Consider the following 12,055-nt stretch of genomic DNA (forward strand, 5'->3'; position numbering starts at 1 on the left):
GATGTTCATCTTCCTATCCAATACATGTATTATTCGATACATTGATATTAATGATAAGTGCATCATTGTTTTCCTATAAATAAGAGCTTAGTTTTTTGTTGTAAATATAACAGTCATAACAATGATACACTGGAAATAAAATTATCTCCTCTAACTTTCTCTACAATCTCTGATGTCTGATTTTCTCTACTTAATCTCTCTATTATCTCTATTATATATTTGCAATGCAATATTTTACAATAGTTTGAAGTAAATTTATCACATGTATATTAATTTGAAGTTTTTTAGATATTAACATTTTATCTTTCATAGCATTTATTTATTTCTTTCTTTCTTTCTTTCTTTCTTTCACTCTTTTATTTTCCTCCTTCCGTCCATCTTCTGCTCGCGCTAATCAAACGTGCGCGAACTCTAAATGTAGATCCCCAAAATATCTCTACCCGGTCGGAGATCAACAGAACTAAGCTTTAGGCCGAGAACCAATTATGCTCTGCCGTTGACCATCCCTAACCATCACTAGACCATCACCAGACCATCACCTTCGGTCGCTAGCAGATCAACGCTCACGATTACAGGATCGCAAAGATACGCAAAACATGGACAAGGAAAGAGAGACACCACAGAGAGATGGAAATATGCATGGACATCACCAGATGTCGATTAGGTCATTTTCTCGCCGGTCACCACCATTGACCGCCATAGGAGCACGCAGAATCATAGAACAGAGAAACAGAGGCTACTACGTAGGTTCAGCAATGTGCTCGGCGAATACGCAATTACGTCGGAAATCATATCTCGTAGCTAATAAAACGATTAACAACATGAAAAATAAATCAAAACATCTTCAGATTGAACAATTCCACGAACTAATTCGTGATCATATCTAAGAGGCATTTCATCAAACAGGTTCTATGCATTCGACTCGGAGGTGAATCGACGCATCAACGAACGCGGGTTTGATACTGATCTCATACTAAATCGATTTATGATGTTTGTAATCGACAAATTAATAAGAAGAAAATGTCTCGGCCCTAACTCCCTCAGAATAGACCAGAACAGAGCATTTGGTGTTACCTTGCTAAAGAAGCTAATCAGCGTCGCCTTGGATGATCAATCCGAGAAGGAAGCTTCTGCATATTTCGACGACCAAGATCAGGCCGGCGGAGGAGCTTCAAGCGAGATCTGGCCACTTCGATCTCTCAGCCACAGAACAGAGATGAGCAGAGCACGGCCGTCGCGGCCGCGGAAACGAGTGGAAGTCGCGGCAGAGGGCGACGGGAGATCACTGGAAACTGAGAAAATTCTCTACAGAGAGGTTTGGAATTCAGCTTTCGAATCTGGCTCCACGGGCTTTTGATGCTTCTGCATTTTTATGGGCTTGAGTGATGGGTGAACTGGGCTTGTCTAACCGAGAAACCCTGGCTTGGTGGCTTGAGCAGCGGGCAACCCTCTGCTAATTTACCCAGATCATAGATAAACGCATCAGTGTCTTCCTCGCAGGGTTTTCTACTTCTTCGCCGACCATCTTTGAAGGATTTCATGGATGCAAGAACTCTGTAAGCATCCCTTCGTTCTTGTTCGGCTCCCGATGCCAGATGATGCGTGCGTTTCATATGAAATTGGCTACTCGTCTCTTCTTGTTCATAGGAGATGCCCCATGATGTATGGGAAGGGTTTGAAGGATTATGTGGAACAAGTTCCAGCCTCTCGATCTGGGTCATTGTTCTCTGAAAGAACTCTGTAAGCAATCTTCTCTTTCGTTCGCCCCTTTTCGTGGACAAATACGCATGCTCGACGGTGCGCTTATGCATCTAGGGTCTCGGCTCTGGATGTCGGATGACGACCGTGTGTTTTCATATGAAATCGATTTGTGATTTGTTTGGATGGCTTGCGTGATTTAGTTATCTGTATGTGATGGGCTACCTATGAATGGTTATTTTACCCCAAACTTTTTTTTGTCAAAAAAATCAGAACTTTAACTTCAATCCTAAATTTTCCGACAGATTTTTTTTTTTTTTTTTGGGTAAAAAAATCGACTTTAGAGGATGAAAGCTACAGTTCGGATTTTCATATGAAATTGATTGCGATTTGGTTGGATGGCTCGCGTGATTTAGGTATCCGTATGTGACCGGCACGGCTTTGGTCGCACTCGTGTACCGGGATGGGATTCTGATGGCTGCTGACATGGGAGGTTAGCTTCTTTGCTTCATCGGTCTTGCGATTCCCTGATGCTGGTGCGCTTTGATTTGAACAATTTGTTGCTTTCGCTAGGGAGAAATTTTGGCTCTTTTGTCTGTGTTCGGGAATTAGATTTCTGTCAAGGCCATAGAATCATGATCGAGATGTTTGAGTCAAGTTTTGAAGAGTTTAAGATGCTAAAATTTTTGTTGCTTCACTACACCTTTTGTTCTAGCATGCTATATATATATATATGCTACGAAGCACCGACACTTTCCGAGAGCCTCTATGTCGTGTCGTGTGTCGGGTGTCGGTGTTAGTGTCGGTTCTATTTAATATATCTGCTCACTATGAACATAAGTCTTGACCAGTCATGCCAGAATGAAATATTCTACTGCTTCTGAATTTTCTTCCATTTCACTATTTCTGACTATTAAAGTTATCATTACTACATAGCTTTCGAAGTTCTTTGACTTTAGATAGTATAGTGATCTCAAAACTGGTTTCCAATTGTTGGTTGCTTACATGCTCTGGTAACATGGTTATTGAGTCCTACATTATCCTTAATTGTGAGTAAGTTAGTTTCCAGCTTATCTTGATGTTCTGATAGTGAGAAATATTTCGCAGGTTCTTATGGATCCACCTTGAGATACAAAACTATTGAGCGAATAAAGCCTGTTGGAAAACATTCTCTCCTGGGTGCGAGTGGAGAAATAAGTGATTTTCAGGAGATACTGCGTTACCTTGATGAACTGATGTATGTATCAATTGATTAAGATTACAAGCAGCGATTTCTTTTTTATTGCCGAATATTTGTTACCTTGCTTCTCTAACTTTGAGGCGGCTTCTGACTAAGACTGTTGATTTTGGGGTCTGTTGTTGCAGTCTTTACGACAATATGTGGGATGACGGGAATTCCTTGGGGCCCAAAGAGGTGCATAATTATCTGACTCAGCTTATGTATAATAGGCGCAACAAGTTCAACCCATTGTGGAACTCACTAGTTATAGGTGGTGTTAAGAATGGACAGAAATATCTTGGCATGGTAGGCCTCGACCCTTGGTGAGATTCGTTGGACTTTTCAGAATGTTGTCGAATTCTCATTCACTTGGCGTGCAATTTTATCCAGGTTAGCATGATAGGCGTGAGTTTCAAAGAAAACCATGTGGCTACTGGGTTTGGCAATCACCTTGCACGGCCAATTCTTCGTGACGAGTGGAACGAGAACTTGAGTTTTGAAGATGCTGTTAAGCTATTGGAGAAGTGCATGCGCATTCTTCTGTATCGTGATAGATCTGCAGTCAATAAGATTCAGGTTCTAGTTTTATCTGTGTTATTGTTTATGGTTTTCTTCACTTCTCGATGTTTGCATATGCAGCATACTATAAGGTTAGGATGTGATAATATCATATCAGTTGTTGGCATTTTCTTCCTCTTATTCATATAATTGCGTGATTTTGATGAACTGATGCACACTTACGCATCCTTCTTTTGTTGAGGAAAGGATGTCTTATCTGGGACTGAGGGAGAATTACAGTGTATTATCTTGTGGATAACCCAGTTGCACAACCAGCCTCCACATATAACTCTGGCCCCTTTTGGATCCACCATTGCCCAATTCATTCCTCTCTACAATTTTACTTAAGCAGGTCCAACCCACCTGTGATGCATGGTTGTTACCTGGATGTACAATGATTAGTCATGGATGACCTGCATTTGGTTCGTATCCTAAAAATTCTGGGGAGATGTTTCCAGACAGATTTGAAGTCTGGCATCGTGAGGAAGAATAATGAGGATGAATATCAAGTTGTTTCAAGATCTCTGTCCCCTAAATCTTCTTCCCTGTATGCTAGTTTTTGGATAATTAGGAATCCCCAGAGGCTAAGTAACAATTGGAACCCAGGAGATGTCATACTGTTCTTTGGCCATTTTAAAGGGATCTTAGCCTTTTATCTTGACTTTTGAGAACTGGAACTGGTAGCGCTTGAATATGTCGTTAATTGGGTCTCATCTTTTTCTTGCTTCGGAGCTGTTCTTCATATTTACTGAGATAGACGATCCATGTGATAAACTATAAACTAATAAAGTGTGCCAAGGACTGAGCATGAAGAGAAAAAGATTGGGGGGGGGGGAAGAGAGGGACAAGTCGGTTTCATTTTCCTGGAGCTGACGAGTTGCTTTCTAAATTTTGACAAATACTAATTATAGTGATTAGAGAAATTAAATCATAATTGAGAAGGTGGAGAAGGTTCTCATTGGTCATGTTCCTTATAGACAGCAATTGATCTCTGGTGCATGACTTCATTTCGCACTCTTTTGTTGTGATTGTCTCACATGTTCTTCTCTTTGTTCCCTCACATTTTACTTATATGTTGTTCTGTCTACAAGCATTGGACGTTCTTTCTTTGTAATATTGCCATTAGCTTTATTTCGAACCATCTAAATCACATGGCGCTTGACTTGCAGATTGTAAAAATCACAGAAGAAGGAACAACAAATTTTCCGCCCTACTCTTTGAAAACCTTCTGGGGCTTTGAATCATATGAAAACCCCACTGCTGGTGAAGAAGGTTTGTGGTGAACTTCGTTCTGCATATTCTTTTATTCGTTTAGACCCTGATCTTGTCATGTTAATCATGTGATGTAACCTTTAGAAAATGTGTTTTTAGATGTTTTGGAGAGGCTTCTTTGGTAAAGAAGCTGTTGATGCTTTATTCGTCTTCACTGTCGATTGCCCCTTACAGATTCGTACTTCAGTTCTTATGGATACATCATCTGACCTTTTCAGGGTCATTTTGGGGGTAAATTTTGCAGATGGGCCAATGTAGTTAGGGTAGCTTTTGGTTGGAGCAGAACTTGTGCTAGGTGAGAGAAACGGAGACATTGTTTGTGCAGAAATTGAGTAACAGTGCGTAAGGTACAGTAATCTTTATCATAGGGGGGAAAAAGAAAGAAAAGAAAGTGAGTCGGGGCTGTCTATTTCGTTAGGAACATCTTCCACGCAATTGAATCAGAGTAAGGATTTGATCCCTGGGACATGGGCCCACCCACCATGCAGCATTTGTCAACATAACATTGGAAAAACATCTTTCGTAACTTTCACCAAGTTGTCTGACGTAAAACCCTGCTCTTACCACAATTATTGGATCGTGCAGGACATCATTTGAAGATGACCAACTAGAATAAAGTTGGATGAAGTCTGATTTAGATGCAAAATACCCTTGAAGGGTATTCCCCGTTGCTGATCTTGCTGCGGTTATGTATTTCAGCATTCTATCATATCCCATGATCGGATTGCATTTTTTGTTATCGTTTATAGAATGGAGTTGAACTCAATATTTGAAACTTTATGTCGAGAACTTTGATTTTCTTGTTGTGTTCCTGCCTTGCCTGTGTATTTCAGCGTTCTCTCTCATTCAAGCAAGTTTCGGATTGCTTTTCTGTTCGGCTTCGCCTATGGTTTATCGCAGCTTTACTGCTACTGCTCGTTAAAATGCGCCTGTTGTGTTTCTGCTTCGCCCATGTATTTCAGCATTCTCTCACATGATCACATTCAAGCAGGTTTGCATTGTTTTTCTGTTAGCATGTATAGAGTGGAGCGTGACACAATTAGAGATGTCAAAATGGGTTTTAAACCCACATATAACTCATTTAAATTATAAATGGGTCATATATAAATCACTTACATTTTGAAGAGACTACTTAAATGAATTTAAAAATTGAAAGGTTAAAATAAATGGGTTTTAAATAAGTTGGACTTAGAATTCATTTCCAATCCAAGCCTCATACTCTTTCTTTTCCTCTTTAATTTCATAAAAATATTTTTTTATTAAAATCAAAATTATAATTTTTTTTTCTTTTTTCCTTTCCTTTTTTTTTTCCTTTCTTCTTCCTCCGTCTTAGGTTGTATATGTGTGGATCATGAACTTGAAATATATATATATATATATATATATATATATATATATATGTGTGTGTGTGTGTGTGTGTGTGTGTGTGTGGCAAAAAGAGATCCGTATAGCAATCTCAGGGACTCGAATTGGATCTACCATCACCATCTCATACATAATATTGTATTCTTCTTTTGTCGTTGGAGAGAGGAATTAGAGAGGTTAAAAGGAGCATGCATGTGAGAACGAAGGAAAGAACCTATGATGGCTTTGCATACTCTTAAGCTCTCTCCATTGCCAATTGGCCAGAAAAACAATGAGCATGATTTCAGCAACTACAACAAAAGGCCCAAAAATATACAAACGAAAAAGGAGGGGCCCGAGCTAAATCAGGCGTGTTCTGTATGTCTCAAAAGGACCGGACGTCCGAGCTAAACTGGACGTGGTGCGATCCTATATAACGTATAAATTTGCCATATTGTTCTTAGAAATAATTATAGAAAGAAGGCTAGTTTGGTGTTTTCGGCTCACCAGGCACCGCACGGGCTATTTCACGATCAATGAACTGTCGAGTCTGTGACACTAGTGACATGATCCGTGAATCCTCCCATACCCAGGTACCCTTCGGAGTGAAGCTTGTGGTTATCAAGTGAAGAGTGAAGACGCAGAGAGGATGAACACAACTGGTCCGTGGGAATGGTGTCAGGACAGTTAATGCTAGGAGTTCTAGGACGGATACAAGGAGTATATTGTTTAGGAGCTCTGAAGGCAGGGTTGGTCTCCCGTACACAAACTAGTCGAGAGCTGATGCCGCTCTCCTGATGAAGCCAGGACAAATCGAAACTAGTTGTTGAGTCTAACGAGGGATGCTGTCTTGCTCGATGGACTAGAAGCTTGAGTAAAGCTGAGCGTGATACGATCTCGTATAAAATGGTTATTCGTCGTATTGTTCACTAAAACAACTATAAAAGGAAGGCTGGCCTAGCGAATTCTGCTTGCTAAGCGCCACATGGATTGATCTCAGGCCAAGGAAACTATTGACCCGTGACACTAGCATGTCTGCTGTGAGTTTGGGCTAGTATTGCATATGGGTTAGTCAATAGATCACTTGAAACGTGGTCATTATTCGCCGCATGAGGAGTTTGAGGTCATTGCAAGCAAGGCACAATGTGAAGCATTTATATTAATCGGCATGACGGGCATTCCTGGCTTGATTAATTGGCTCGAGAGACAATCCAGTTGGAGGAGAGGTCATGGTTTCCTACACTATTATTTCAATCTCCCATGGTTTCATACACTATTGTTTCAATCTCGCTCTTCTTCTGCAATTAATTTCAAGAGTTTGGTGGGGGTTGATGCTATTGTTCTGCTCTAGTTTTGCTTTTCAGTTTCATGAGATCTTCTCAATGTCAACAAATAACAGGGTATGCAATAGTTTTGCTTTTCAGTTTCATGAGATCTTCTCAATGTCAACAAAAAACAGGGTATGCAATAGTTTTCTTTTCAGTTTCATGAGATCTTCTCAATGTCAACAAATAACAGGGTATGCAATTTTTATGAAGTGCTTCAACTAAATCAGTCAGTCGACTCAGTCTATGATCAGGACATATTCCTCTTCTCTCATCAATCAAGAGATTTGCCCGAGAAAATCAAAGTTCTCGATATCAAGTTCCAGATAAGGTGTCATGCTCCGGACTGCAAAAGTCGACGGAAAAGCAACCTGAACCCGCTCAGATGTGAGAGGGGGCCGAAATCCGTAGGCAGAGCGGAAGCACATGAAACATTTCATATGAGCAGCACTATCAACGAGCTGCCATACAACCTAAAACGTTCTCGACTATGAATACGACGCATGACCTTAGGTCCCAGGATCGAAACCCGGCTTTGATAGAAGGGTAGTTTCCGACAAGTCACCATCCCCTTTTTTTTCTTTATATTTCCTCTCTCTCGCGTGCCTATGTTTTGCCTATGTTTTGGAGGTGAGAGCCTCTGGAGGTAGCTGCTACGTCATCATCAGCAACAAGTCTGAAATCACTTGTCACTGCCCAAGTTTCATGGCAGAAATTGGCATTTGAACTTGGGAGGATTTGTTGTTGGTCTCGTCTCATCCCGCGAAAATGCGTGGTGAAGCAGCACTAGATTGAATTCCGACGTAACCAGACCCGAGTTAACTCCACACCCGATACGCACCGACCAAGCATTCGTGGATGAATGTCCCTCTGTCTGGCTTCAAATGCTTTTAAATTTCAAAGTCCGCAAGATGATTCGAGGAATGATGCCTGCTGTGATCTGTGTTTCCTATCTCGCTACGGACATTGTCCAGCAGCTGGGCTGATCAGTTTCAGACGTGTGGATCGTTCCCTAACGGGCACAAACCAAGAATAAGAGAAGAGATTACTATTGGAATTCCTTATATTCAAAGCCCTTTTTATACGTGTATTTAAGATCATGTGAACCTATCACATATGATGAGCACTCACATCGGTGTCAATTTTTAGAGTGTCGACAGATTATTCATTTGTTCAAGTCCGGCTTGCAAGATTCATAAGAGGTCAAGACGTATAAGAGAATGCAATCTATTTTTCTTTCCTTCTGATTCTGTCGATCAAAGAGACATCCAAAACCACCAGATTCGGTGCTGGCTTCTCATTGCATATAAACATTACATATTACACTTGGATTGACATCCCACAGAAACCCGGGATTTGCTCTCCAAATTAACTCCCATATACCGATGTAAAAAACGGCGCTACCCCGATGGTCTTCGTCCTCAGGATCTTTCTCGCAAGTATTCCCCACTTGGTCTTGTCCTTCTTGTTCTGTTGGTTGATCCTGTCCTTGAAGTTCCTACAAAATGGAAAAAAAACTTCTATTTAGTAAAGACTTTGATTGACATTACAATGTTTTCAATTAGATCGAAAACATGCAAAAGTTCAGTGTGAAACGACACTTTCAGAACCGAGTGAACACAAGGGTTTCTGTAAGCAAAAACGTGTGCCTACATAATTAAGTACAAAATGCAAGAGAAAACCATCGCACAGAAGGAACATACCTGCACAAAGGGACTCGGCAAACGTCTGAATCGGAGCAGAGACGGGAGTGCAGCTCCAACAGCTGCCACATTCGCTTGCAGTGGATGCAACCACCCGGAACCCGTAACTTGCAGCCCGCAAAATGGCGGATAAGCAATTCTAGGCCCTTGCAAGCCTCGAAGCTGCTCTACAAATATGAACTAGAGCTTCCATCGCTTCATATAGTTGCAAATAGATCTTCCTCTCATCTTCCTTCTGATCCTCTCCTTTGTTTGCTGCAATATTAGATCTCAAATTGATTTTCCTTTCTGTTCTCTTTCTAATAGAACCAAAAAGTAAGGAAAGGAATGATGTAACGACAGACAATAAGTTCCAATGCTTACGTTTTCTTCGTGAGCGACGCACTCTAGTAGCTCTTTTTCTAGGAAGGGGTGACTCTGCTTCATCGCAGCCCATCCTTCGGTCTCTGACACATCCTTGAAGTTCTTCACAATCATGCAGTGACAGATGAAGCTAAGACGAGGAGCATCACAGAGCAACGCAAGCTGAAAAATGTCAATGACGTTCTCCATGTTAAGTAGACCCTGCTCGAGTTGCTGCTCACAGATCTGCTTGAGCTGAGGAACCACGAATGATGTGAGAGCACCAGTAAAGGCACAACCAAGTCAGCCATGTCTTGGTTTTCATAACTGCACATGAAACATAAGCCATGCTTAGCATAGAATTCTGGAAGTAGAAAATCTAAAAATTTCCACTATCCTTGAAGCGACAGCAAGGGAGATATATTTACCAGGATGAGTACAAGAATCGAACAAAAACACGAATGGCATCATGAGGAACTCCACCAACCGATAATATTTGATAACGACCCTTTTGTTTAGATTTCTTTAGCATGCCTTCCATTACTGGAGAAGCCATGCACTGCAAAAGAAGAGCCAATTGGTAATGAGTTTAAGAAGTACAAAGTCACACCACTCCCATCATGTGGCCTTAATCATTGAATATAATCAACTTTCGTGTGGGAAAAGAATCAGATCCACTCTCGTGACATAATAATTTGACAACTTAAGTAACGATCATGAAAGGGTGAATTATTTTCAGGCCAAAGTTGTTGTGAAAGGTAAAACATCGATTGCACAAAGTTTCATTTCGAATATGAAAATTTCACTTTCATCATCACAGTAAGAAAGTTCCAGATTGTCAACAGAGAGAGTAGCAAAATTTCAAGCATAGCAATGTTGGATGGAAAGCGACTGAATATTTGCAGAAAGATTTTATGGTTTGAATTGAAACAAGGTTGGATTTATGATTTCTTACAATTATACAAGCATGTGCATAGACGACACCACCATCGTCAGTGTGAAATTGGACATCTGCTTTTATGGCCTTCATCAAAAAGTCGCTCCCATAGATCGATTGCTGTTGTCGAGATGCAGCAATTGCCTCTTTGAGGCACTCCCTCCGTTTGCAGTCTCTTCCTGGCACATTTAGTCAGGGTCGGACCAGGTAATGGAGGTGCTGCCGGGAGACCAGTCCGTGCAAATGATCAATGTATCATTGCTGTTTGTGTCGATCCCTCCCATCTGTTTCTGATTATTCTGCCAAACAAATGGAAACGGACTTAGTTGAAGTTCCTGGTCAAATTCGAGATGCTGTAGTCACTTTACAAAAGCAAATGGCAAAACACGCAACAAACATTCACCTCGGGTAAGTAAGCATGTGATCGCGGGAAACTGTACCTAACATTCAAATTTCTAACCCGAGCACCGACAAGAAAGGGCTTGCTAATGGAAATTGGTAATTGGCACATCTTATTGCCAATTCATTAATGAATAGAATCTGTTGTCTGCCATCAAACCAAGATTATATATAGAGGAGAAACATCTGAGGTAGACATCAGGAAAAAGATCATGGACTTCTAACAATTGCAGAACCAAGTAAGGATTCTCTCAAAATGATCATATTGCTAATGACTAAGCCCAATGAAGCCATAGATTGTGTAAATCTGAAAAAAATGTTTCAGGTTTAAGAGGATCAGACAGTCACTTCCATAATTCTCGCAAGATTTTTTGACTGCTCAATGAATCTTTATCATCACAAGCAAAACTTCAAGAGAAAAGACCCGGTTGCGGAGGACGAAAAGAATCACATACCTCCAATTTCCGATCCGGAGATACCCGGAGAAGAAACAAAAAACCCCGGATACGATGCAAGAACAGATTCGACTCGAAACCGATCCAAATTTGATCCTGTCCGAACCTCGGACACGTTCTGCTTCTATAAATCTCTGGAAGCCGGCGCCAAATCGGGCCTCCTCTCCAACAAAACTGGAGGAATGGGACCAATGCCGAAGGCAGTACAGAATATTTATCAGGAGGAGGAGGAGGAAAAGCGTACAGCTTTTCTGCCAAGAAACACCTTCTGGGTAACCCCTCGAATATGAATCAAGAACCGATCCGCGAGATGCAAAGGCGTCAACTTCCGTTGCGCAGTTTCAATTATTGCCTTGAAATCAACAACCCAATAGAGAGCGGAGGCAGAGACACGGAGAGGAAGGCTCGCTCGACCCAACCGGAATTCCTCGAACCACGCTTCGACCAGCTTTATAGAAAGGACGGACGTCCATTGTCGACGTCGCCCGTTTGTTTCCTTATCTGTCAGTCTTTGTTCGCACACGTCCCTAATCTCTCTTTCTCTCTCCTCTCTCCTCCCTCTCTCTCTCTCTCTCTCTCCACTCTGTCAGGCAACAAGCAAGAAACCCGCACGCGCATCGGCAGGTCAGAGCAGAGAGAGAGGAGAAGGAGAAGGAAGGAGGAAGAAGATCAGGCTGCTGATTCAGACGCACGTCAGGGAAATTTGATACAGGCAGGAAGGAAGGGATCAAGAAACCGGTTCTTTCCCTAAATTATCATTTTTTTATCTTTTCTTTTTCGGGGGTCGATCCCGCTTTTCGCTG

At 41.4% G+C, this 12,055-nt stretch overlaps 2 protein-coding genes across 2 annotated transcripts; one reads left to right on the forward strand and one right to left on the reverse strand.

Annotated features, from left to right (window-relative positions):
- The first annotated feature begins 1,588 nt into the window (after nucleotides 1-1,588).
- Nucleotides 1,589-4,758, forward strand: LOC139883735 (proteasome subunit beta type-4-like). Its single transcript, XM_071867872.1, has 6 exons — nucleotides 1,589-1,740; nucleotides 2,115-2,191; nucleotides 2,806-2,935; nucleotides 3,064-3,223; nucleotides 3,308-3,493; nucleotides 4,645-4,758. The coding sequence occupies exons 1-6, from the start codon at nucleotides 1,589-1,591 to the stop codon at nucleotides 4,756-4,758; spliced, it is 819 nt and encodes a 272-aa protein (XP_071723973.1).
- Nucleotides 4,759-7,694: 2,936 nt separating this feature from the next.
- On the reverse strand, nucleotides 7,695-11,091 carry LOC139883736 (BTB/POZ and TAZ domain-containing protein 4-like). Its single transcript, XM_071867873.1, is given in 11 exon segments — nucleotides 7,695-7,877; nucleotides 8,800-8,914; nucleotides 9,120-9,285; nucleotides 9,288-9,369; nucleotides 9,477-9,733; nucleotides 9,736-9,788; nucleotides 9,890-10,020; nucleotides 10,417-10,479; nucleotides 10,481-10,577; nucleotides 10,630-10,733; nucleotides 11,023-11,091. Coding segments are annotated over 11 exon segments (1,320 nt in total).
- Between the last annotated feature and the right edge of the window lie 964 nt (nucleotides 11,092-12,055).

This window comes from Rutidosis leptorrhynchoides, unplaced genomic scaffold, assembly GCF_046630445.1.
Source record: "Rutidosis leptorrhynchoides isolate AG116_Rl617_1_P2 unplaced genomic scaffold, CSIRO_AGI_Rlap_v1 contig441, whole genome shotgun sequence".
NCBI lineage: Eukaryota > Viridiplantae > Streptophyta > Magnoliopsida > Asterales > Asteraceae > Rutidosis > Rutidosis leptorrhynchoides.

What these genes read in the sequence shown, in the direction of transcription:
- LOC139883735 (XM_071867872.1), top strand. Translation starts at nt 1,589, where the DNA reads ATGCCAGATGATGCGTGCGTTTCATATGAAATTGGCTACTCGTCTCTT. An exon ending in CGTTACCTTGATGAACTGAT is followed by an intron (nt 2,936 to 3,063) that starts GTATGTATCAAT and finishes CTGTTGTTGCAG; the next exon opens with TCTTTACGACAATATGTGGG. An exon ending in CTGCAGTCAATAAGATTCAG is followed by an intron (nt 3,494 to 4,644) that starts GTTCTAGTTTTA and finishes CTTGACTTGCAG; the next exon opens with ATTGTAAAAATCACAGAAGA.